General features: G+C 41.3%; 1 protein-coding gene across 1 annotated transcript; it reads right to left on the reverse strand.

Annotated features, from left to right (window-relative positions):
- Window positions 1–255: 255 nt before the first annotated feature.
- On the reverse strand, window positions 256–27,971 carry radil2a (Ras association and DIL domains 2a). Its single transcript, XM_084925147.1, has 16 exons — window positions 27,443–27,971; window positions 26,168–26,512; window positions 25,627–25,862; window positions 23,051–23,379; window positions 19,575–20,267; window positions 18,612–18,649; window positions 17,419–17,588; window positions 17,232–17,344; window positions 12,737–12,956; window positions 12,347–12,519; window positions 9,049–9,193; window positions 5,963–6,144; window positions 5,505–5,862; window positions 2,554–2,687; window positions 1,626–1,765; window positions 256–1,032 (listed from the first exon to the last, which is right to left on the reverse strand). The coding sequence occupies exons 1-16, from the start codon at window positions 27,568–27,570 to the stop codon at window positions 930–932; spliced, it is 3,507 nt and encodes a 1,168-aa protein (XP_084781273.1). The 5' UTR covers window positions 27,571–27,971; the 3' UTR covers window positions 256–929.
- Between the last annotated feature and the right edge of the window lie 18 nt (window positions 27,972–27,989).

Genomic DNA, 27,989 nt, shown 5'->3' on the forward strand with positions numbered 1-27,989 from the left:
TGATGCTTCCTACACAACATGCTGATCCACTTTCCTATAATCGGTAACATTAAAGCTTCCTCGCAATAACTCTCCCTGAATCGTATGTGTTTGACATAGTTTGAGAACCGCTGCTTTAAAGCACGAGTTAGTGTTTAACCTGGAAACATAATCTGCTCGGGGGAAATCTGCCTGCAAGTTAAAGAAACCAAACACACCTTTACCTGCTTTTTTTATGTGTGTGTTTGTGTGTGTGGAAAAATGAGTAACACGCTACAAGTGCTAATTAGATTTTACTTTTAAACGACTGATAATATTTTCTGGTGTTACAGCAGCAGACTGATGTTGAATCTATAGAAGGAAGAACCTGAAACAGCAGAAAACTGAGGGTTAATGTTCAGTCGTTCCTGCGATGAAACAAATGGTGCAACACAAAGACAATTTTCCTTGTTTTGGAAACTTATCTGGATCGGAGACATGCCCACAGGCAGGTACTTCTCTCTAACAAAGTAAACAACTGGGTAACATATTTTGGTTTTGGAGTGTAACATATAAAGCTTCACAGTTTTTTTAAATAGATAGAATTTAAAAATGAATTTGGAAATAGTTCCAGTTGAAGCCAGACGTGAGGGATCACGGAGCGGCTTGGCGGCGCTCTTCGGGGGCTGGTTTACTCCCCCTTTCACTGTTTTTGAGTTTGTTTTTAGAAGCTGGTAAAGAAAAAAAGAGCTTTTAAAACTTGTCTTCCCCCTCTGCCTGCCAGCAAAGCGCCTAGAGTCTGAGTTCAGTTTGATTGTCTCCATCCCACAATGAGTCACAAACAAAAAGGAGGAAGTTTGTGTTCCTTTGGTTGGGGGGAATCCATCCTGTGAGAAATACTGACTTTGGGATGAAGTTCACGCCCTCCGGTATTCCCAAATTGCACTTTATCGTCCACTAACGCTCTTCCTTCAGCAAGTTGCCAAAGTGGAGGCTTTGATGCCTGCTTTGGAGTCCATGTTGGCAACCAGAAGTTTAAGTGTGTCTCCGGATGAGCGAATCAGTTCCCGCCCACTGAAACGAACACACAATAAGTTGGAAGTTAGTTGTTGAGCCTTTCGCTTTACCGTGATACCATAATGACGTGTTTTAGATTTCTGCTATTTTCTATTTAAAATGTTTATATTTAGAGTCAAAAGATTAAAAATACAAACAGTGCTGCGATTTACATGATACCTCACATTAATCTGTGAACTGTTTTCTTAGATGTCTTAAGTTTTCTTTATATGATTTTCTTTTTTGTGCTTTTTATACTTTACTTGCATGGTACATGTTTTATTAAGCACCATTTATCATGTGTTTTGCTGTTGTTAAAGCTTTGGTAACAACAATGGCCTACATGACCTGTGCTGTACCTCAATATGGGTCCACTTCCATTTCCATGATATGTGCTACTACTTAGATCAACCTTTAAAAACTTTGCACTGCTAATCAATTGTACGTTGACGACATCCAAATAGACTTACATCAGACGCCGACTCCTCAGTGAAGTCCTTAACTATTGCTAGCTAGCTCTCTTTGCTCGGTCTCTCATGTGTTTATGTTGGACTGAGTTTTTGCAAACATCACAATTGCAATTGATATGCCATCTGTACTTTTACACTCACATGCTATATTCCATCCCGACCAGGCTGACACCGTTCACGGCCAGGATTCGATCGCCCGTTCTGAGTTTCTGACATTTGGCGGCCGGGGACTCGGGAACGACTGACTTCACATAAATGCCGCTCATTCTCAGCGGTGTTTTCTACATGAAGACAAAAACATGACAAAAAATGTGATAACTTGGAGCACTGAAGGGATTACAACATTTTTATAATTAAGTTTTTCTAGGCTGGTCCACTGCTTTGGTGCAGACGACATTCTGTTGATCTATATGCCCCTCATATTTGCTAAATATTTTTTCATCCCTGGTGGGAGTAGAATTTTGCCATGATGCTGTAAACACATTAGAGAGGTGGTTAGAAAATTTGTTGATTGAAAGTTTGCTGTAAAAGAGGAGTGACACGCTGCAGATGCTCTGCAGTAAAGCAGAAAAAGTCCTCCTACATCGTTTTGCAGATATTTAAGCTCCCAAGAGGAGGATTTGTATTTTTTTTGCTAATGAATACAAAATATTACACAGCTTAAAAGATGTCTGTCAGAATCAACAGATTAAAAAAATGACATAAAAAGACAATGGAAGAAAATCAAGCAAATATTCCAGTGTAGGCGGAACATGTTAAATGTTGTTTTCTGATCATTCCGCCAAACAATTAACTACGTATTTCGGGATAAGCATAAGGAAGCAAAAACATCAGATTCAGTTCATTGTAAGAGTTTTATTGTGTTGTAGCACCTTATTTGTCACCGTGTCATTACGGTGTTAAGCACTGATCTGTAGAGTCTGGTCTGCAGGAACATTTAGTGATTAAATGAGAGCTTTCAGCCTTCCAGCAGTTTGCAGTCTGAACTAATTAGCGTCCGATCTCATCAGTTAAACACACTTCCTCCTGCCTACTACTTTATTTACAAACAGTGATTGTGAATACTTACCGTCCCATCTACGAGTGCCAGCCCGAGACCGTGAGGCCCTTTGTGGAGCTCCACCGCAAACACTTCCTCTCCGTCTTCTTCTTCCTCTGCTGCTGCTTCCTCGTTTCCAGTCTTCCTCCCAACACTTCCACTGGCTAAACAAACACAGACAAACACATCAGATCAAAGAGGCGTCCAGGAGTTGATTCCCACACTGTTCTCCAATAAGTCTGGTGGGTGGAGCTTCTGCATGTACATCACAGACTGAATCTATTTTCAGTCTTTTTCACGCTGCTATAAAAGATGGACGTAGCCACAGTGACGTCAGCCGTGCGTGGACTTTCATTTGAAGCCTGAGCGTTAGCTGTTAGGGAAGCTAACGAGCATTTCACTTTACATAATCTGAGGCCTCAAGTGAGCATTAGAGGAACTGCAGATTTTCACATCATTTTATTTTATTTTTGTCCTGAAGTTGCCGCTTGGGGTCGTCCTGTCAAAACACCATCGACAGCAGCCTTCCCCTCCCCAAAAATAAACCCTGATCCTCCCCCTCCTCCCCCACTGTCTGCCCCCCACGCAGGACCTGCCCCGAACAATGCCGCTGCCGATTAAGATTCCACGCACCAACCCAGCTGTAAATTCCCATGACGGATCCGCCGCTGCTTTCCTTCCCTGACATCACCTCCTCTCTGTCATCAAACCTTCACCAATCATCACGCGCTACCTGAAACCTCAGAGCTAGATGCAGGCGAGTGCAGGAAGAATATAAAAACTCTATTTACATAACTTACAGCATGATGTGAGCATGATGCTCAAACGCTTCATTTTATTCATTTGCTTCATTTTAAAAAACAAAACAAAACACTGACAACATGTAATAAAGTAACATTATTATTATTATTATTATTATTATTATTATTATTATAAGGACAAAACAGAAGAAAACAAAGTTCTTTTTTTGTTTTTTTTGCCAGTATTCTTAAAGAAAACCTTAAAAATAGCTTTCCTTGCAGAATGTGTCTCAGTTCTTATGAAGTTATATTCATGCCACACAAAGTTTTTTTGTGATTTTGGAGGTTTTAGAAGCTAAACAACTGAAAAAAATAGCCGTTGGTTGTTATCCCATGAACTTGGATAACCTTAACTTTAACTGTCTTGGAAGGGACAAATTTATCACTTTATCACTATCATGATTTATTTAATACTTGATGAAAATACTGAAGCGTTCAAATTCCCCTGCAATTAGACTGAACAACAATGGGCTTTTATCATAAAACTGTAAAGAGGAAATAAAACTAAAGCTTTTCCTCTTTACTTTGGTCTTAGTTTAATTTACAGTTAAATGTTGCAGATTTTAAAATCATATAGGAATGTGCCAATTATTTTCCTTGGAAAATAATTTTATCGTTAGTCCATAAAGCATAGATAAAAATAAATAAATAAAAATACCAACAACCCCCCCCACACACACACATAAGTGCTTATCTGTAATGGAAGAAGGAGAAGCAGGAAATTATTCAAGCAGTGGAAGAAATGAACATTTAACATTTAATTGATCCACCTTTATATAAAAGTATAAACAGTGGGATTTCCTGCCCTTAAGTAGAGAGAAGGTGCCAGATGGCTCAGGTCCAGTGTAATCCTCAAAGCTTCTCAGCAAATTACTTTTGTTAAAAGCGTTAAGAGGGAAAACACAAAGCAACAAGTGACCAATGAGAGTAAAGACGTCTGATTAAGATCAACCAAATCCTGCTTCTGTTGGAGCGCTGAGGCCCACCGGGGCATCTGTCAGGGAGCGCCTTAGCACAGGTGATGAAAAGCGTTCCTGAAGGTTCAGATGTGAGGGATCGTTGGAGCAGATCCTCCTTCCTGAATCCACTACAGCACTTTTAACCATTACAGCCTCTGTTTTATATGCATGTTGTGTCTTTGGTGTGTATTTGGTAAATGTGTTGAGGAAATGTTTCTCCCTACTTTGGGACTAAAAACACATCTTAGAGCTGAAGGCAACAAGCAGCTCCAGTGGCTGTGGCTCAAGAGGTGGAGCGAGTCCCCAACTAACAGAAACCCAAATTTCCCCTGAAGGCTCCGCCACAGTGTGAGTGTGCGTCATGGCGTTATTGTGTTGTTATTTTTCACAGTTGGGTCGAAAAATGTTTGAAACTTGGGAATTTACTCATTATTTTCTCAGCGACTCCCTCTCACTCCTACAGATGACCTCATGACGGAGGCGTCCATAAACAATAGGGGTGGGAGAGGAAGCTCTCTTTCCTCTGCACAGTGAACCCACCCTGAGCAGCCTTCCACTTGAAATTCCTGACCTCCAGAGTCAGTAAAAGAAGAAGAGGAGGAGGGCGAAGCCACCTTTATGTGGACAAATATGCAGCCGGCCCCCAGGGTCAGGCTGCTAAATACTCCCCTAAAGACTTAAAGGAGGTTCGGGAAGGAGTTAAAGGTGGGAGTCACCCTGTGCGTCATCTGAATTAAAACCTGCTGTGTGCCAATGAAGCCAAGAAAGAACTACAAAAATGTGGTCAGGTTGTTGGCATGTGCACCAACTGAGGGGGCTCAATCTTTGTTTTAGTGACTGCTGAACATGTTCTACGCTCACTGACAACCAAAAAACCCACTAAAGCATCTGACAGGACCGGAAAAACATAAGCTGAGCTCTGAAAATGATTTGCAGTACTGATTAACGCTCATATATTTTCATCAATGGCTTCAGGCCCTCGTATCCCACACGGAAGTTGTTGTGTTCTTGAAACATCTTTACAGCAGAAACAAAATATAAATAACTTTTATGACAGTAACTTCATACCAAACTTATGGAAGGTGAATGTTTGTTAAAGCCTGATGTTCAGGGTGTTCAGGGTTCAAAGAGCAGATAAATAGATATTTAGAGCTTTGTTTGGGTTTGTATTTACCTGAGATTCGGACTGGTACTTCTTTCCTGATTTGTAGCACACTCTTACCTTTCTTTAGTTGGCGGGTGCCCTCCTGCAGGTCAGCCTCCAGCTCAGCCAGCTCCATCCCCTGTGGGGTGTTGGGTGGCGTGAGCAGGCAGGATGGGTCCAGCGCCAGGCTCTTGTGGTAGCCCATGTCGGCCTGTCCTGGGAGGGTGTTCTGCAGCTCCAGGCTCTTCAGCTTCTGGGCCAGGACGGCCTCACAGCTGCTCAGGTCACCGGGAGGGACTCGGGCCTGAGCTGGTTCCGCAGATGTAAGAGAGTCTGGGTCTACCGGGTCGGAGACCGCCTGTTCGACTGGATCCTGGGCGACTCTGACCGAGGCCGGGGTCGCAGACTGGCTGTCTGTAGTCGTCTCATTGACAGGCTGAGTTTGGGCAAAGTAAAATTAATCAACAGCAGACGCGGAAACATCAAAGTGTCTCATTTACTGCCGTCTTGTTATGGCGGTGCAGAGAGCTCGTTACCTGCTCCTCCGCTTCGGGTTCGGTTCGGGTTTCACTGCGAGGAAGCTGGCTGATGAAGTCCTGCAGACGTGCGAGCTGTTCAAACAGCGCCGGCTCCACGATGGGTTTGCCTAGCTCCAGGTGAAACGTGCTGCTGGGCAGGATGAGCGGCGGGTGGTTGTCGAAACTCTCCAGGATGTCGGCTGCGCAAATGAAGAAGAGGAGAAGGGAAAGTCCAATCACCATCCATCAAAAACAACCTGAACTTCATTACGGCTCTCTAATAAAATTTGATCCTGCATGTTTATGTGGAGCTCCTGGGTTTGGTTTAACGTTGATTAAAAGCAGTACATACACTACAGGCTGTTAAGAAAGGCTTTGATCACGGGTCACCAGACTGATACCAATTCTTTGTAATCAAGGAGACCAGTAAATTGTGTTTTTAATTGTGATGTGCAACCAATCAGTAGCTCTGCAGGCAGCATGTTGCTCTACACCAGAATGGTGACTATAGAGAGGGTGCATCAGAGCTGAATCAGGGGCGATCCCCTAGTCACCATCGTTCGCTGCCTAAAAGGAAAATGTGAAGTCACCACAAATAAAAAGAAATGCAGCTTCATTAAAACGCAAACTTCTAATAAGTCAGCCAAACTGGTGAAAGGTGGTTCTCACAAACATCTGTAGCTCAGAAGGAGACGTGCCAGCTGAAACATTTTTTTTATGGTTACAGCGATAAAAGGGTTGTTTTATCTTCACTTAGAGGAGGACTTAAATATTTTGTATCCTTCGCATGATGAATACCTCTCAACATTAGTGTCCAAAATCACTTTGTTGGAATCTGGTTAATCTGAAGTTGGAGGTGAAAAGGGTTAGAGTGAGGTGGTGGTGGTGGCTGAGAGTTAACTGTGATTGGTGGAAACAGGCTGACAGGCCAGGATTACTCTCCACCGTACATCCACATTAATCCTGCTAATGTTCATTTTTTTTTCTCAGTTTCAGCTCGTTAAGCGGAGTCTTGCTCCCCCGATGAAGAAGCTTCACTCCAGCAGCTCTGAGTTAGAGTGTAAATCTTTTAACTCTGAGTTGAAGTTTGCTCGACTTTCTGGAATAGTTTTGTTATCAGTTCATTTGCAAAACTAACAAGATATAATTAACAATTCATTTTTTGAAATAGTAATCTTTATATTACTATTTATAAATAGTAAATATTGATTTATATTGTAAATATTGATTTATATTGATTGACATCTGAAATCCATGTTTTTTTTACATTTATATTTTAACTTTGATTTTTTTGAGATTGACAGCTTTGGGCCTCCGTAAATGTTACACCTCTACACCTCGACCTCTAAATAAATATGCACAAAACAATGAAAGGAGACGCGCTCACAGCTGCACAGGACAAATACCTGACAATATAATGAGTATAACAATAAACAGGCGTCGTCAGCTGATGTTTCAGGAATTTCAAGATTGCTTCTCAGCTGCTGAGGAGAGTCTCTTCTTCTCTTTTTGTTTTTTAATCACATTATTAAACCTGCTGCCTGCCCTGTTATTTATCATGACATATTCCTCAGTCAAAATTGTCTGACAACAAGTTTGAGCATGCAAAGCTGCACAACAGGTCGTTCTGATTCCTCCTGAGCGAGGAGTCTGATTACTGCAGTTTGCTGTAAACAAGGTCGTCTTGTAGGGAGGACAAAACTGAAAATGTTTCTAGTAACAAAAAAACACTTGCAGTATGAGGAACTTCACAAAAACTGCATTAAAATGCACTTTGTCAACTCTTTGTCGCAGCCTTTTAATTATGAAATCCAAGCAAAAGTAACGGGAACTGTTGATGACAGGAGAATGTATTAGGCAGTTGCATTTATTATTCATTCCCAATAAAAGTTATTACAAAAAAGGCATCACAGTTAGCCAAAACCCAATGTGATGTCTTTAAATTTGTAAACGTGAAACATTCAAATATTTGCATACATATTAGGGGCATTAGAAAAATATGTTTTTTGTGCTAATTTGCTTAATCAGAAAATGTTGGTTTATTTTTCTGATTGGCAGCAGCTGAAGAACAGCAGCTCGTTCATACCCGCCACGAGTCAATTAACAACATTCTTCTCAAAGGTGCCAAACGCTCTCAATTACAGACGAGGTTTGGCTCTTTGAAGTTTGAGATGAGTCCAAACTCATCGTTTTTCAGCCTGCAGGGTTACTTTAGTCCTAAAACAGAAGGTTTTCCTAAACCTGACTAAGATGTTTTTAAGGCGCGAAAAAACCAAAACATAAAGGTCTGACTAGGCCACCACTAACCCTCCAACCTCATAATGTGACCTTTGTAGGCCTCTATAATTGATCATTTAGAATCTGTGCATTAAGTTAATCCTTAGAACGATTTTAACTGGAAACTGCTTGTTAAATCTACTGTTATTAACTATACTGGGGCCCAAATGCTCCAAATGTCCGTTCCAAAAAAACAAACAATCTCTGAGTAGCACTAAGATTTAAAAACACTTCAAATTCTTTCAGTTACAATAAATCGATCAGTGTGGCTGTCCTCTCAGGTGTTACAATTAAATAAAGAGAATTTATGGGGCTATGACTCATGTTAGTAGTAAGAAAAAAAACTTTGACATGACTTTAAAAAGCATTAATATAACTTTGGATGTAGCAGCAGTGAGGTTTGGAGGGTCGCTGAGGTCAGACGGGTTGACTTACAGTGCTGAAATATGGTTAGGCTCTTAAACACATTAGCAGAGGGAAGATTTATGAGAATTGGAGGATAGAATGAAGGTTAACTTGTTCTCAGGAAAAGTGCATGTAGAGACTCAAACACCATAATATGGCAGGAAGAAGACACTGAGAAGGACCAAACTTGAGCTAAGAACACATCTGAGATGATCCGTCCACAACAGCGATTCTTTCTGAAGCATTCAAATATTTGGTGTTTGGGACACTGTGAGCCCGTGGGCTGTAGTTACACAGAGAGCTAAAAACGTGCTGCACACGAACAGAGCTGGTAAAAAGCCGGACACGCTAAAAATGACCACAGTGACACTTAGACGGGACACAAGGCTGCTACGTCATCATTCAATAAGTCTGTTCTTTACCCGTTCTGACGGCGTCCTCTGCATCACCCAGTGACGGGCTCCATCCGGAGGGGCAGGCCTTCCCGGAGTTGTACTCCCTCAACATGTGGTGAAGCTGGGCGGGTTTCAGAGCAGAGAACTCGGTCCTGAGAGAAACCCAGGATGCCTGGAAGGACATAAAACAACAAAGAAAAGACAAAAACATCAATAAACACGAGGCAAAGCTCCTCTGAAGCTCTTCATGGGTTAAAATATGGGTTCATAAAAGAATTTCCCTGATGGTTTAGTTTTAAGTAGGAGTCATAAAAGCTCCTTATTGGACTGTATTTTTCACATCATGCTTCCATATGAGCAACTCTCTCATTTACATGCAAAGTATTCTAAACTAACTAGATAACATGCAAACAGGAAGCTGTGGTAACAAGGCCTCATGGGAAAAATGTGTCCACAGTAGCACTTAAAGTTTCAGTTTTTCTTGTGTTTACTCTCCAGTGAGAGGTGCGCGCTAAGTTTCACTAATCAACTCGTCCTGCTTGTTCTGTGCAGCGTGAGAACTGTAAACTCGCCTTTATCTCCACACTCTTAGCGTGAAAGTCCACATCGTGAAACATGATGATCGCCTCAGAGCTGCAGCCACTCTTAAGACAATATTTGATATTTGATCTTTTGATGAGTGCAGCAGTATAAGGATACAGGTGAGTCACCTGGTTGTGTTATTGAACCTACGGAGTCCAAAAGGATCAAAATTAAATACTTAAAAAAAACATTATCTTTATAAATATTAGTTTAGTTTGTCTTTGTCTTCTTTGTACGATGAGCAGAATCCCAGAAGGAGATGTGCTTGTTCAGCTGCACAGGCCTTAACGACAGACAGACGCTGATAATGAGTGTTTTTCTGAAACATTGGGTGATGTCATCCTGCCAGCTGATCTGAGCTGAGCGTCTGCTGAAAGTAGCTCGAGGACACGGAAACAGGTGAGTCGCCTGGCTGCGTCATAGTGTGTTTGAAGTCCAAAATGATGCAAAATTAACAAAAACATAACCAAATCATACTCAATCATCTTTATCCTTTTTTATTTTATTGTATCTTTTTTGTTTTGTTAGTATGATGACATGTTATGACATCATTCTGCCTGCTGATGTTCCTGAAACACAGAGGATTCCTTCTGCTGGAAGTAGCTTGAGGATATGGAAACAGGTGATTCACTGCATACTATTCATGCATCTGTTACAAGACAAACTTTACAAACATGACACCTTTCATTCGGTCTGCTCCCACTGGAACTACTGAAGGTAAAGACTGTGCTCAGACTTGCTGGGGCCAACAGAAGCTGGAAGCTGCTCGGTCACAGAGACGCCACGCTGAGCCGAGGAGAAGAAGATGAACTTTAAGTTCCGCTTACAAACAACCCAAACTTTAAAAATGTCTCATTTTTAAAGATGTCTGAGATTTAATGTCCCCCTAAAATGAGGCCCTCCAGATGCCATGTTCTCTGGCACAACAAGCGACACCACTTCCCACATCTGGTAATTTACAGCTGTGCCAGCGAGCCACTTCAGCTCTTAGCAGCTCCAGATGGAAAAGCAGAAATCTTCAGAGGGTGTGCCGTTTAGCGGCAGCCACAAAACGACCTCATGCCAGGGGGGAGGGCGAGAAGCAGCAACTCCGAGGCAGAAAAGACGAAACGCTGCGCCCGTCAGATGAGTCATGGGTGGTGCTGCGCGTCATGCAGTAAAAACAGGTGTCAGCCTCACAGTGTGAAACCAGAGTTATGGTTCAATAGTCAGTAAATGTTTCCGTTTTTTAAACTGGGTATATGAAACACAGAGAGTGTACATCATGTTCTTTAATAATCAATAAGTGTGCTGTAGATGAAAGACTTCCTGAGGTTATGCACTGGTAAAAATAATGGTTGTTTTATATGACTGAGGTTATTTAAAGACAAACCATGTGACCTCAGACTGACACAAGAAGGCCTAAATATAAACTCCTTACCCGCCCACCCCTCAGTCAGGGCCAGCTTAAACTGCCCTCATGTCCTTAAGTAACGTTAACTAACTGAATGACCTTCTAGGTGCTTTGTACCTGGGGAACTTTGCAGGTCTGTTTCCCTTCAGTGGCTCAGTGTTTAATAACATACTAAGTGAGAGCTCAGCTTCCTTCTTAGAGTAAACAGGATCTGAATAGGTAGCTATGCGAACAGCCTGCTTAAGGAGGGACTAAAGTGGCGAGCTACCGCAGCACCACACAGGCTGAAGTGTAGACGCAAATATGAACAGGTTGTTCTCCGATTGTCTGTCAGCCTTTAAGATGATTTTTCTCCTCTCTGTGTTTGAACAGCTCCTTAAATGAGGCTTTAACCTGATAATTTCTGAAGTGTTAGTCCGAGCAAACAGGATATCCTCATCACAGCCAAGTGAAGTCAGTCACACCTTCACTGGCAGTGTGACATCAGGGTTTAAAACATTTTAGTGTGTTTACTCTGTTTCCTCATACGAATGTTTCTCGGAGGACTGCAGCTGTTCTCAAGGGGACAATAACCATAAAGCAAGAGCGTGCTTCCACAGACAGCACTGGCCTCGGCTCTGTGGCAGTGCTGTCAAACATGTGGCCCGGGGGCCAGAACAGGCCTGACAGTGCGTCTGACTCAGCCCGCTGTATGTTTTCTTTTTTCTTTTAATATGATGTCGGTTATTTTGTGGTAAAACAGAAATCCTTTCTTCTTCTTTCATTTTTTCTGTTGCTTCTTCCCTTTCAATGCTCATTATCTTCATTTTTCTTTCCGTCTTTATTTTTCTAATTTATCTATTTTCTTTCTTTTTTACTCTTTTCTCTTTTGTTCTTTCATTTCTTTCTCTCCTTCATTTCATTTTTCCTTTTGTTCCTTTCTTTGTGTCTTTCCTTTATTCTTGTATTTCCTCTGTTCCTTCTCTTGCCTTTCGTTGTTTCTCTCCTCCCCCTTTTATCCTTCTTTCCTTTGTGTGCCCCTTTCCCTTCCTCCTTCTCTTCTCATAACTGGTTTTTACTCGTCCAGTTTAAGATCAAACTGGTCTGTAAGGGGACCACAATCTAAAATGACTGACATGCTGCTCTGTGGTGTTACTGGTCACCATAATGTTTGACAGAAGGAGCCAAGAGTTTGGAAAATGTAATTGAGCTTTAGATTTCCCCAAAAATGGAAAGTTTTAAATGAGCCAGAAACATTTAACTCGTACACATTAGAGGAAATACTCGGGCTGGCGTAAACGTGACTCTGCCGCTCAGCTACACCCGCCTGCGGTAAGACAAACAGGAAAGGAAAAGAGGATGTCCTCTGACCTGCAGCAGGGTTTCTTTGGGTGTGGCCAGCAGATTGACAGCAGCAGAGAGCTTCTGGAAAAACTCTGTGGCCAGATCACCCAGACCGATGCTCTGGATCCAGTCCATCAGCAGGTCCAGGTTGGCCCGGATCTGCACGCCTCGGGACCACTGATAGAACCCAGCGACAGATCCTGAACAACAACAGAGAGAGGACATGAATGATATTTATAAAGTTTATTTGCACGTCAGCTTTCATTAGAAGTTAAAGAAAGAGAAGCATAAACATTCTCATACATATAAAAGAGCAAAATAAGACAAAATATGAGAAAACAATAAGAAGACAGACTAAAAAGAAACTCACAGTTAATATTACATCATGTACATTAAATGAGAAATAACAGATCTTACCTCTCTCCATGAGGGTGTTGAAGAGCGATGCATTGATGAAGAAGAACAGGTAGGCGCAGAGCTGTAACGCGATGTCTGGATGCACCTGGAAGGCCGTCAGCAGCTTCAGCGCCTCCTTCAGGACCTCCAGGATGTTCTCAAGACCATCGGGCACTCGCAGCTGACCGCTCTCTGAGAAAGGGTTCCCATCCAGCAGGCCAGACAGGGCTGAATACATGCTCTGTGGAGGGGGTAGGAGACATTATGAACTACTGACATGAACTCCCTTTGTTATGCTGTGACTCAAGAAACAACTGAAAGTATGCAATGGAGTATTAGGGCCCTCTGAAGGTAAAAACAGTAAAAATAGTGAATTTACAAAAAAGGGCAAATTTAAATACGCAGAAAAACTTGTGTATTTTTTTTCTAAAAGGCTAATTTATAAGTAATTACACAAAGAGAGGTGCAACACAAATCACGTGTAAGGTGTGCAGGACATCATAATTCAAAGACAGGAAGGCATTCACAGAGTGAACAGGAAGCCCTGCAGAAAAGCCCGAGGCTCACAGCACAAAGGGCAGCTGTAGGGACGTGAATAGCCCGGTGCTGCAGTTACACCACAGTTTGACTTATTTCAGACACACATGCGAGTATTTTAAGGGGCCCTTTTCTTTCCTGATAAACTAAAGTCTTTTTCACACAGTTTTTGGCTCTCCTAGAATAAAGGTTTTTTTTCTGCTAATTTGCTCAAAGAATAAACTTAAAGCATAATTTCACGGTTATACTTGCATCTCATTTTGTTCTTGGTGCTTCTATATGTCTCACTGAACAAGAGCACCTGTTGAATTGTTGATCAGAGCCTTTTTTTTTTTTACTTGTAAATCTGTGCAGTGCCCAGAAAAGCTAACTAAACACTCAAAAATGATTCATACAACATAATCTGTTTATAACAGTTTCATTCTCCCACAGATTTAGTGACTGTATGGTAGCATTCATAACCCAAACATGACCCTCCCTGCTGTTTGTGTGGAAAACGTGGGGATTTTTCTGATCTCCTAGAAAGTGAACTCGATGCTGAAAATCTGAGTTTGTATTTACTTTGAGCTCAAAAATCCACCTGCAGCTTGAAGGAAGCAGACTGTACACTGACAGATTTACAGTGTAGATAAACCTGCAAGCTTTTCGTATTGAATACTACCTCGCCGTCAGCTCTTATCACTCCTCGTGCTGCTGCTTAGACAATTCTGCCATTGTTTCACACGCATGACATCAACCGCTGCCTCATCGAACACACCAACACGCTCACACAACATGACTAAGATAATGAGCTCAGACACGCTGACAGAGGCCGTAACCCTGCATGCCTGAGGCAACAGGTCAGCTGATAGTTTACAGTGAAACTCAGCAGACCTGCAGGTGTTGAGCTGGGCTGATGGTTTAAAATTACTTTCTGTGCACATAGACGCCTTTTTTCTGCTTCTTTAACACATTTTTTCCACTGTTTTATTTACAGTATAGTCACAAATAGCTTTAGCAGGAAGAAAAAGAAGAACTGAAGAGTCATACTTCACAGGAAATTAACAAAAAGACCCTTTTTGACTCCTCCTCCCTTCCTTTTTGTCTTTTGGGTGTTTCTCCTATGACAACTTGTCTTCCTCTGCAGGAAACAGGCTCATAGCCGCTAATCCTCCCTTTCTCCAACAGTAAAACAGTCAAGTGAAACATGTATAAGTAATACATGTCAAGACAATTCAGAGTACATTACATTCTCAGTAAAGGTGGAGCTGAGTGAATACAGAGCCTCAAAAGTGATAAATTAATGTCTGACAAACAAAACACTTTATAAGGCTAAAAACATACAATAAGAGAATTATATTTTCAGAAAGTCATTCGAAAAATCTTTGAGTAAACAAAACAGGACAGGCTGTTCCTGCTTCCTTCCTCAGAAGTTGCAGGGTTGTGGCGGTGGTGCAGTTTCTACTCATAAAAATCCTCAACATCCCAGACGGGTTTCAGATTTGTAAAAATATGCTGTCTGGCATTTTATCTCTAAGAAAGTAATTATTAAAGTTAAAAACAACTGAAATTCCAACCCCTCCCCCTTTTTAAAATCTCTAATATTAACATATGAGTTGTAGTGTCTTATGCTCAGATTTAAGGTGGATTATCTTTCTCTGTCAGTCTTCCACTGCTAAATTCTTCACATTTAATGTTCTCTAAAATAAAGCTCAAACACCCAATCCAATGAACCTTAATCCACCAACATTTTGGAGTGGACAAGGGCTTTAAATGTTGTGCTTTAATGTTGACTGGATTTGGTGTAAACCAGACAGCCTTAAAGTGCCACTTCAGCCTGGGAAAGTCACATAAAATCAGCCTGGGAGTGCCTCTTAGGCTGTAAAACTACAAACCCGACTGCTGTCAAATCCAAATCCAGACACAAGATGATTCCCAACATTCACAAGTCTAAATCAAAGAGTGTGCCCAGAGGTTTTAAGGGTTTAGAATAAATTATCTTCCTAACATCTGTCAGTTTCTCACATTTCCTTTTACAGTATCTTGTGGTGTTCCTCAGGGCTCTATTTAAGGGCCATGTTTTTTTATCCATCCATTTTATTCTTTTTAACCCTTTCAAGCATAGTGGTCACTACAGTGTACAGCTATTCAAAGGCTGTTTTCTTGTATTTGATGGTATACTTGCACATAAACACAACACAGAGTGAATATTATTTGTGCGTTTGTCAAATTCATAAGTCAAAACATATGTTGTCCACCTAAGTGTACATGTATAAAACTCTGCTAACCACCGTATTCCCGTGAAATAACAACATAGAATTCACGCCTTAGACTATAAAGACCTAAAAAACTGTTTGTAATAGATGCATGTGGACATGTTGTTAAAGTCTGTTGGTTATCACATCTTAATCTGAAGTTGAATCTTACAGCTACAGCTGCATACTTTTAACTTGGGCGGATGCAGATTTACCACTTTTGGCTTTGCATCATTGGGCGTCTTTGCACAGCAATTGCCAGATATGTTCTGGTCAGTCCTGCTGATTATTAGAGGTGGGAATCACCATACATCCCACGATACGATATTATCACAATACTTAACGCACGATACGATATTATTGCAATTTTTAAAAATATTTTGCGATATTCAGATTCTGTACATAAAGGTAAACTTTATCAATATTCATTTTATCTAATATCAAAGTCTCACACTCAGTCTTTCTCTCATTTCAGTCAGTTGTATTGTTGACAAACTGAACGGTTTGTATTACAGTCTAGTCCAACTTAACTGAACGCAACCATCTGGTACAATTATAGCTATTGTGAACTATGAAATTTATGAAAACTATGCAGCCCATTCAGCAACTGAAGAATTTGAAAGTAAATTAAAACAAAATATAATTTTACATTAAATAAAAAAGTTTTAAACTTAATTAAAATAAAACATGTCTTAAATTAAAATAAGTAAACTGTCATGTTTATTGCTGCCATAAAAAAAGTTAAACACATTTGGACAGTGTCAGGATTCTTGCTCAGAAAAAGGATCAACATGCTCTGAAGTCACAGCACAAAAACCTTTTTTTGTAACAAAATATCAATTTCTGCTGTCCCTGTATCGATACATTATTAGCAAACAAAATATCACGATACTACACAGTATCGATTTTTTCCCCCACCCCTACTGATTATGAACATGAAAATGTGCTTTTCATTTTGTTTGCTGCATTTTTCTCGACGTTTAATTTTGCTTTTAAAAATATTCTGTCATGTAACTCGAAAGCTGGAGAACATTTTCACATTGTGGGTCTGCTTTTGTTAATCAACAAACCAAAGTAACCCAGAGAGAGAAGACTGTGTTTATGTTGCACTCTGTGGAAAACAGTGTATTTAAGACATTTTAAAACATTTTAAAGACCAGCAGACACCATCTAATTATCTTTTTGACAAAAACAGCGACAAGCTGGTTTGCTTTTAATTGTTCAATTTTATGTCAGATATTCTCCATCCACCATCAGCTGTGTCCTGGCTAAAGAGCCACATTTACACTAATTATGTTTTCATTTAGTCTGCAAAATAATAATTCCGCTGTTCATTTTTGTTTGTGTATAAATCCTCTATAAACCACACTAAAACACACCTGCTGTTCTTTAAAGCGGTTTGCAATGTAGCTTCAACATTAAAGAAAACGCTCACATTGCAGTTCTGGTTTATGTTATTTAACAAACCAGCATAGCCTCGAGGGAGAGGACTGTGTGTGTGTTTATGTCGTGGTCAGTGGAAAAGACACTCGCTCAGTATCTCACAGGCCTTTCCTGCCTGAGAGTTTGTGTTTCCATTCTGTTATTGTGTTTTCTGTCTGGACAACGCTCAATGAAAACAGAATACGCTGTTTGCACTAGACTTCCTGGTTCATGTGTGACCAACACTGAGATTAGAGAGGCCAAAAGAGATGTGAAACATGTGATCTAATTTTTATGTGAGCTCTTTATGTTATCAAGCCAACCTTTGTTAGGTAGTAGACGGTCTGCTGGAAGGTGAACATGATGACTTCCTCCAAGACTGTCATGGCTTCCTCGCAGGCTGTCCGAGTGGATGATATCTCAGAGTCAAGCAGACCTGTAGAGACATACAAATAAGTCTTAACAGCACACACACAAACACAGACAGCGGTGAGAATGATGAATGCTCACCTTCATCCTCCTGGTCCAGCCTCCATGGCAGCAGCTGTGGGACTTCATGCTGGATGAAGTGCAGCAGTTCGATGGAGTTAGCCATCCACAGCACCAGCGGCTGCAGGCCCGGGATCAGCTCCTTCATACTGAGCAGCTGCAGCTGCTCCGACTGCTCGTCGCCAGAGCTCCTGATATAAAACAACCAGTGGGAGATTAGATCTGAAACAAGCCTGAGAAGACACTGTGAGCTGTCTATAAACAGAAAAAGGTTGTTACAAAGAACCATTCTAAGCAAGTGTCCATTCAACAAATGTGATATTTATTGTATTTTATTGAACTACTTTAACTTTTATGTTCTTGTGTTTAATGAAAATTTTAATTTCCTGGTTTTCTGGATAAATAAACTCCATCTTATCCTATCCATTCACTCTTAACTTCCCCGTTAAGGTTTAACATTTAACTGATTAGTACTTTGATAACCAGTCACATGTTGTTTTGGGAGGTTTGAGTTTACTAAACAATTAAATGTGGGATGTTTTTAAAATCAAGCAATTACTATTAATTCTGCAGATTAACTGATATTTAAACGTACTATACATATGTTTTTCCTCCAACATGACAGCCATGCTAGTCAGTAGTCTTTGGTTATCTAGTATAAAAAGTGGTCTCCATGTCTGCTTGCTTCAAACCATTTACAGTTAACTTCCTTTTAAATTTCTGCAAATCAGCAAAATACTGTGCGTGGTTAAGCACAGTTAAACACAAGTTCCTGCTCCATTTCAAGAAGCTGCGTTTTGTCTTTTCCCAATAAAATGAGTCAAAGTTTCTGATTTGTGATGGGCTAATTAGTTATCTGACTGAAAGCAAATGTAGGAGGTGTTTTTATGGGTTTGTTATGATTTGCTGTGTTTTCTACTGCTACACAGCTGTTCGCTCTACATGTCATGTAGGTCATATGATCCTTTGGATTCCTCCCTTTTATCGAAGCCCACACAATGACCTCTGACTCAGAATCTGTTGACCTTTGATAGCTTTTCTCTTGCTGAGACAGACAGTTTTTAATTCTCATGATTATTCGTGATCACAACACAAACTTAGCTTTTTGTGCACAACCTAAAATTAAAAGAACTTAACCCTTTTCTAGAGGATCGTGTTAGTTTCATTCAGAAAGTATAAGAGGTCATATATCTTGTGAAAACACTTGTACTCACATTTCTGGCTGGATTGCTGCAAGTTCCTTTGTCTTCTCCTAAGGGGGACAAAACACAGATAAGACATTATTTCATGGCTGCTTTAAGTTTACTAATGGGATGTAATAGGATGGAAAAACCCTATTTTTGTGTTCAAAAGCTGCTGTCAGGATATCCAAACATAATGCAGTGTCAGTTTTGCTACTGAAAAGCATGGATACAGGCATTTCTGGCCTTATTGCACATGCAACAGGAGTGGATGACCATTTAAATGAGTCATACAGATGTGATTTGATAATATTTGTTGCAGACAATTTACTGTAAATTGTACTAAATTTTATTCCCCAAAAAGTATGTTTTATTTTCCGCGTGATGCGGCTGTGACAGGAATGTTGATTTCTTTGGAAAGCCAGGGGAAGTTGTTATCAGAATGAGTGCATAATTATCGTAGATGGAAGGCTCAAAGCTGTGAGCAGTGCCTGGGCATTTGGTTCTGTCCTGCAGCTCTTCATTCAGTCCTCAGTGTGAATGTTTAGAGTCAAATCTCACATATTTCAGGTCTTTAAAACTGAACCTAACAGAGCACAGATCAACTGAACCTGATAAGGAGCGTTACTTACAAAGTTTAAAGGCAACCAAATTACTTTTTCCAGTATTTAGTGACAATTTCTAAACAAAAATTGCTCCATAATGGAAACTGCAGAGCACACAATAGCATCTGTGTGATTTTTCTCAGCGGTGCACACATACACAGAGCTCTGCGACATCAAAAACGGACTTTAAAACTTTTTTTTCTTATCTTCTTTCTAGTATCAGAGCTGTTAGATTTTTAACCTTAACCTTTTTAACCTTATTATCACTCTCACATTTGAAAACCCTAACCCCAAGCAAAAAAAGAAAAAAGAAAAAAACTGACTGGAAACCCAACTGCCAAATAATGCTTTGGTCATGAAATTTAATGTGCTGCCGAGTTTTTTTCCTTACCCATGTAATGAGCTGGATCTGATTGGACAGCTGAAGCAGCAGCTGTCTGAAATGCGTCAGCTCAAACGTGGAGGCTGAGTGCTGGATGCAGAGACTCAGCAGGAAAGCCGGTGTCAGCTTCGGTTCATTCCCACTGGGGTCCAACATGTCCAGGATCTGTTGTAGGACTCTTTCCTCCTGGTCGAGTTCATAGCTCAGCGAAGCCTCAGTGCCCTCCAGGTCTCTCCAACGAGGAGGTAAAGGCTTCCTCTGGAGCTTTTTCCTAGCCACCAAGGAGCCGCATGACAAACAAGAGGTCTTTGAGTCAGAGTTTGGGCAGAGTCTGGTCATCCAAGGAGGCGTGTGGAGTGATCCTGGTTTGCTTGTAGGATCCTTAAACATGAACAAGTAGTGTTTCCCCAAGCCAACCAAATCTCCTGGATTCAGTTCAACCTCCTCTTTAAGGAGTAAACCATTTCGGGTCACAGGAGCTCCATGAAGGGGCTTCAGCATCGTCAGCGTCTTTCTGTGCTCTCCTCCTGTGGAAGTTTGGCTGTTAGAGTCCAGTCGTCTGACACAGCAGTGCTGTGGTAACACATCTGGAGCAAACAGGAGGATGTCCACCTTCAGCCTCTCCTCATCTTCTCCAGTGTGATGCTCCCTGCAGCAGCCAAAGATGGTGGTGGTCCCACTCATGAGATAGATGACAAAATCCTGCAAAAAAAAGAGAAAAAAAAAGAAGACATTTGTATCAAATGTTTTGCACAATAAATTCAGCTGCAAAGCTGGCAGATCAACTGCTTTGGTTTCCATTGTAATATCCCCCGTTTACGCTGGTACGCGTCCCCCAACTCCTCCTGGTGTGACCTTTGGTAAGCTCTAACTGAAGACCTTGGCAATATTTAACTTTGAAGCCATATAAGTTGGGTTACAACTTGTATGACACAAGAAGTTGTAACTCAAATATACTTTATCCAATCTGGCATAAACTTTTCATTTAATCTGCCAGTACTGACTAAAATGTGATAAGCACAATCCAACATTCATGACTTTGTCACTGTGGGTTCCGATCATGATATAGGAGTAGTGGGTGTTCTCTAATGCCACCTATTGGGCACAGGAAGTGATTTGTAACTCGTTTGTGGAACTGCCAATAAGAGTCCAACAGTTTTAGCTTTTCCTTAAATCACACCTGTACACAGAAAACTGATGGTGGATGGAAAGCAGTAAAAAGACTCTTATTCTCCGTTTATCTGCACAGGTTTTGGCTGTGATTACAGTAACGAGCGCTGCTGTTGTCAGCTCTTTGCGAGTGAAATGCTCACGCTGTTGGACTCTGTACCACCAGCAAAGACTTCCTGCTGTGTCTTCCATGACAGCAACAACACAAGCTTTCATTTTGCAACCTTAATTCTTCCTCTAATGCAATACTATTCTTCAAGCAAACATTCATTCAAAGTAGCAGTCAGCGGGAAGCCTGGGATTGATTTCCTTGTGTAACACTTTGGAAATAAACCAGGAGTGTGCATGCAAGCAGCAGTAGGATCATCTGGTAAAAGTACAACTTGAACTGGCAGAGCAAGGCGGGACAGGAATGGAAGGGCTTATGAGCGAGACGGTGAGGACCAGGAGCTCAGGGTCACCACGTTAAGACTATTAGTCAGGCGATGATAGCCTATCATCTCTGCTGCCTAAAGTCAAGCAGCCTCAGCGTGAAGGCAGGGCTACAACAGCATTCATATGAGAGGGTGTTATTGCTTTGTTACTTTTAAGATATAAAGGCTATTTACAGACAAAATGATTAATAACTGGGATGCATTGCTGTAATGGGCAATGGTATCAACCAATATTCCACCAGTCAAACATATGCTGACTCCACCATCCTGACTGAAACATACTCAGGCTTGCTTAAAAACGCAGCTCATTCAATAACAATAAAAACTTAATGGGCATCGCGCCACCACAGAAGTTGTGGCTCAGCATCAAAACTCTCTCTCCACTGAAATAAATGCCAGGGAAAGCCAAATTCAGTTTTGTTTCTTTGGTCTCCAACAACACAGTTTCAAAAAACAACCCAAAAATCAGCTTTCAGTTCCTGTTGCACGACCGCTGGTCCGCCACAGACCCGCCTCGTTCCTTTGCTTTGGCTTTGGGTCGACCCATTGTTGCAGAGTAAGATTAGGTCGGCTGCAGCTCTCAGTGTGCTGCCGTGCTCCCAGCATCCTGCTCAGTCAGCAATCCCCAGCAGCGGGGATAAAAACACTGCGAGAAAGAGCTTCCTGTTCCTGGGAATGGGCTAAAGCCACAGCGTGCTCTCTGGTTTACTGTGCAAAAGAGATTTTTAAACAGGCGATGTTGACAAGGACAGATTTTGGAAGTAAGGACAGTTTGAAACAGAGGTCAGGTACACTGTTATGTTGATTACAGCACAGCAGTGTTTACATGCTACAGTTTATCCTCCTAATCAGGACTGCCTCTTTGTTCTGCCAAAGATCCTAAGCAGGTTTCCTTCTGACAGAAGGTTGAGCACTCTGTTCTTCATCCTTTCATTGACACATGATGACACAGGGCTCACCCTGAGCCCGAACAGGATCACCTGGTCCTAACACACCTGTGTAGCAGTGATTCCGCCCTGTCTGACTCTCTGACTGAGGGATTTTCTCCTTGCGTTACATAACAAGCTCAGTTCGCCACTATATGTTTCTCTTCCTCTTGTCTCTTTTAAGCTTATTTGCTTACACGCTCACAGGAGACACTCAAGGGCAATAACAGGTCTTCACAGAACCAGGTTTATTATACTTAACTAAAACTTTACAATAAAAATGAACCTCAAGTCTTTAAAATGTCAAAGAAGGAGTTCAGAAACTGCCTGCAAATCTGCTTGATTATATGTTTTCAATCATCTGTAGGTCAGCTTTAAACTTTGGATACTATTATTGGCAATAATTTGGTTAAATGTGACCAGGCTGAAAACAGCACTGAAAGAGAACAACAGCACCCACCTGTAGCTGATATTACAGCAGCACATCATTCTCTTCATTTCCAGATCCATATTTTTGTTGTTTGACTATACCAGAGCAGTTTTGCATGAGTTGCAGGTAAAATAAATAAACAAATAAAATCCTTATTTCTCTCACACGGGGTTTCGTGCAGGCCCCTCAGTTCAACCTCAATCCAAAACAAGCTGTTTTAGCTTCTCCAACTTTAGACTAACTTTCATGTGATTTGCTACCACTCACAAATAAGCAAGTGGGTGGGACTTCTTTCCCTGAGTTGACCAAATTAGGCTTATCCTCTATGTGACATCATACACAGCCCAGGGTAGGAAAAAAAGTAACTGAAACTGAGTGTTTAGAGCAGACCGAAGTCTGAGCTTACAGGGATAACTGTTTCCTACAATGACCTCATTATCTGAAACTTTGGAGTTCAGAAAGGTCTCATCTGCTTAAGGTAATTATAGTTATATACAGATACCCTTAAGTTGGTCTGCCACTCACCTGTCTGTGGCTGTAGCCCTGCAGCAGGAGGAAATAAGGGAAGTCAAAGGGTGGGTGGATGGAGTACTGGGTTGTGTTATCATCGCTGCTCTCCGTCTCCTCCTTTTCCATGCCAAGACGCAGCACTTCCTTGTCGGCCTCAGCCTCGGGATCCTCTCTGAGCGCACTCTGTTGGGCCTTGCTAGCCTCCTTGCCCATCGCGGACAAATCCATCTCGCTGAGGCTTCTCCAGATGCCGAGTCCATCTGTGTCCTCCCCACTGCTGTCCACAAACAGGGAGGTCACTCTGGAGCGGGTCTTCTGCAGCTTACGAGCCTGGGCATTGATCCCTGGGTGGACAAGAAGATGCTATGTCATCGAGTGTGTCGACACCTGAGTATGTTTCACGACTCATTTTGGACTTTTAAAAAGTCTTTATCTTCTTACTATAAAAAGCTTCCAAAGCTTGGTGCAGTAATTAATTCACTCTATGCTGATGATGCTGGACTCTATCTGCTTGTTAGTCTCTTAGAAAAAAATGATTTAAAATAAAATCCACAGAGCCAAAGGACGTCTTAGTTTATCAGGATCTTCATTACCTAGAAACATCCGGCAGCTCTTCTTCTTGTGGTATACTTAATCTCAATTAATCAATCTCAGGTGCGCTGCAGTGATATTTCTAACTGACAGATTCAAGGCAGAATTGCACAGGGTTAAGGTCAAAGATGACTTTTGTGATTATTACAAATTAGTAGTAGTTCACAGGTAATACTAGCCCGACTACAGCTCATGTTACTCAGGTTTTTGTATAATTTAGTTCATAACATCTACTTAATTAGATGAACAACAATAAAGAACATCAAACTAAATATACTAAAATAGAGATACACAGAGTGTATGCCTCGTGTCACTTAATTAAAAAATAACTAATTCAAATTCAGAAATAAACCATTTAAAATTAAAACAGGACAAACGCAGCAGAAGACTGGACTTCTCAAATTTGTGGCCTCAATTAATAATGTCAGCTTTAGACAAACTTTGAATCAGCGCCAGGAAAAACAGAAGAACTACCTCTCGTGTTTATAAAGTTATCTTTACGATAAACAGAAATCCTCCCAAAATTACTCCGGTCATCCGAGCTGACTCCAGCATAACACTTTTCTGCTCTGGCTTCAGTTCAAGTGCAACATAACCAGAGGAAAAAGGGGGGAAATGTGCAGGGAAGGTGAGATGTGACCACCTCTATCAGATACCAGCAGCCGCTCTGTCGGCCTGACGTAACACAAACACTATTCAGCTCGTTGGGAGCCATTAAGCGAGGTGGAATGTCCACAGGGTCCGGCTTCACACCCGGTGCTCCGCTGCCCTTATCAGCTGTGGAAATGGGTGTTTTCCACATTGTTCAGCACTGCTGTGACAGGCTGGGCTTGATGCCTAAAAACCCGACGGAGGTAAAAGGCAGCTTTCCCCCGGTCAGAGAGGAGGAAGGGGAGGGCAGATCACAGAGAACTCTAAACGCCAATATTTGAATGTGACTTAGATAAGTCTTAAACAAATTTCCCACGTGTGGGACTAATAAAGGTTATCTTATCTTATCTTATCTTATCTTATCTTATGTATTAAACCATTTTTGTAGTCACCCGATACTCTCATGTGCCACCAACAGCTTCTCAACTGCTTTCTATGTGAATCACCCTGCATGAATTTTTCCATGAAAACTGGAAGCAAAGCAACACTAACTAATGCTAGCTTAGAAATGGAGTCTATTAATCACCAACAAATTACCGGCTCAGAGAACAACACAGAATCTAACAAAAACTCTGCATACAGGGAAAAAAATCTGTCTTTAATTTTAGTCTTTGTTAATTTGGTCTACCCTATAATGAAACCTGTGACTGCCTGTGTTCATACTAAACTTCTGAAATCTTAAAATCTGACAAATACCAACCAGTTTCCTGACAGCTAAAACGAACTAAGAAAAAACCCCTAAACATTCTTAAACTAATAAATGAGAAAACTCAATCTGAAAATGAAACTGGAACGCTAAAAACTAATAGACACTGTAGACTAAACACTGTACCTTTTTTAAAATGTACAATCAGCTCAAAAACTGTAATTTTAAAAAATGAAGAAAACCTTCAGTAGAAATCAAATTATAATTAAGGTTATCTGTAATTTAAGCTTCGCGCGATCAGACCAATCCTGATTAAAAAGCCGTCAGAGTGTCGGTCCAGAGCTGAAAAGGACCACAACAAACGTGAGCCAAAGTCAACAGGACCGCTCAGCCCCCAGAGCGCAGGAAGTCAGCTCTGACAGAAAGAAAAACACAGCAGCTATAGGCCTGGTGGGAAGAGCCGCGTTGTGCCTTGATGCTTTGCGAGGACCTTGTGGACCCTTGAATTAAAGCAAAGATAAGAGCAAGGCAGCTTTTGTTTCCTCCTGACCTCTGCTGCATGTCTGTTTGAACCAGTGATAAGAGGCACAATGAAACCCAGCAATAAGAAACATCTAAGGCTCCCAAGGCTAAGGCTGAGTGATTGATAACCCCAGTGGGAGGATGTTAGGGTCACTGTGCAGGTGTTAGGCACCATGCATACCTGCTGTGATCGTGTCCCTGTCCTTTAAACTTTGCTCTTCGACGCTCGCCCGCAGCTGGATCTCAAAACGCCTGGAGAAGCCATCCTTCGGCTTCCACAGCGACTGCAGCATCAGGGGCCTCTCGCTGTCACCCACAACCCTAAAGCACTCTCTCTTCCACTGGTTATCAGCCCCCGTCTGGCCAATAACGTCGCACAGCACGTAGTCGTTGGGGTCTTCTTTTTCCAGACAGTACCTGAAGAGAAAAAAACAGAGAAATTAAGCATTAGCAATAAGTCTGGAGGTTGTTTTTCACACTGAAGCAGTCATAAATGTTTCTGATTTCTAAGTTTCCCCCTTTTTGTCCTCAACAACGGCTCAGAATCCAGACATACTCAATTTACAATTAGATCAAATAGACAAAAGCAGTAAATTCTCACGTGTTAAAATCTAGTTTGACCTAAAAGTAGCACTACTTCACTTTTACTTTGTTTCTTTTAGGAATAAATCTTATTGCAAGGACTCAACAACATGTTTTAGGACCAAGAGAAAACCTCTTACCTTTCCAAGGCCTGCTTCACCAGCTCCTTTGCACTGGACTGAGTGGTAGCCAGCACACTCTTGTAGTTGGTCCCCTGGCAGATGTCACTGCCAAAGATCTTCAGGATACCAGGAATGGACATTTGGCTGGATAGCTCAGCTGGGTCGTCCACAACCTGGAGGTCTCCAGACAAGCTCCCGCCACTACCACTCGCCACCTGGACATGCCGTCCACCGTCTCTCAGGTTGGGGCTTTGGTTGAACACAGTGGAAAACCTGTTGTTGTGGCGGCGGATTTTGCTCTTGGCTGGCTGCCGGACGCCAACGCTCTCAGCAGAGCGGACAGTGCTGTTCGAGTTGTTGGACCTGATTGGAGTGAGAGGACAGAACACTAAAAGATCCTGCACATGAACCACGATCTGTCTAAAGTTCTCCACTTCAGACCCAAATTTAGAACTGAAACAAACCAGGATTTTGTTTTTACGGTTATCTAAACTCATCAGCTAATTGTTTGGTCTCTGTGAACCTATTTAAACCTTTACATAAGTCATTATGTTACCTTAATCAATAGACAACTGTTATTCTCATTTATAGCATTTCTAAAAAAAAAAAAGAAAAAAGAAAAAAAAGCAGAAATACAGTCATAAAATCTAACTGAAAAGAAAACATGAGCCAAGATACTGCTAACATATAAAAAGTCATTACTAAGGCTGTGTAATTACTCCATTAATTAATATAGTTGCAATTAAAGCTATAACTTTGTTTTTTTTCTCATTATAGGTCTACTAAGACCAGATATAACTCATTTATCCTTTAGTACAACAGCTCAAAATAAAGTTAAACGCAACGTAAATGAAATTAAATGTTAACTTATTCACAATATTTTCCCCACAGTCTTAATTTCTAATATTATCATCATTACAAGCATTAATCATGCACATCTTTATATTCATCTCAACATCAAATCACTTAATTTCTTGGTGCACTGGTATAAAATGCAGATATAGCAATATAAATTATGTCTTAATGTGCAAAGTTATAACTGGAGCTGGCTAATGCGTATACTTAAAGCGATTACATCTTCTAAAACTAATGCTGCTGCGATTATAAACCTTTATGTTTCTACTGGAGGTAGAAAACAGGGCAGTTCTTGTTTCCCACCGTTGTCAATAGCATTTATCGTAGGTTGGAGTTACTCTCCAGTATTCTACGCTGTAAGATTACTGCTGTAGTAAAGTGGCGATATGTAAATAAAACTTATTAAAGTAGATTCGATTAAAGCATGTAGAGACTTACTGGACAGATCCATTGCTGGGTTTCCTTCCCAGTTTGGCCAGGCGCCTTTTGGGAGAGCGGATGAGTAAACCCACGGGAAAGTTCAGGGTTTGTTTATTTACGTGGCTGCTTCTCTCCTCCGAAATCATTATTTTAACGTTTTTTCAGCTTCTACATAAACATGGCGAACATGGCTTTATTCACAGCTAATTTTCACGATAAGAAGCGCGCGTAGTCCACTATTTCGACTTCCAGAAAATCAGGAAAATGTGTGTAAGTACTCCAACAGTGTATCGGCATCCATAAGAGAAGTTCACATTCCCACATATGCTGAAGGAGAACCAACTTCAAGCTGCTAAAATCGGACCGCTGGAGGGTAAAATCCAAACTGGAGTCGACGTTAAGGAGGAAATACAAAAAAACAGACGCTTACGTTGCTTTTTATCCGTTTCTGAGCTGTAAAACGGGTGAAATCAAAGCCCGGTCCATGATAAGAAAGCCGCTAACTCCGTCCGGAATTCTGAAGCGGACTGAATGAAACTACCTGCTGCTGCACGAGCCACTACAG

Source organism: Perissodus microlepis, chromosome 4 (assembly GCF_051167445.1).
Source record: "Perissodus microlepis isolate ML-2025 ecotype Zambia chromosome 4, ASM5116744v1, whole genome shotgun sequence".
In the NCBI taxonomy this organism is placed as follows: domain Eukaryota; kingdom Metazoa; phylum Chordata; class Actinopteri; order Cichliformes; family Cichlidae; genus Perissodus; species Perissodus microlepis.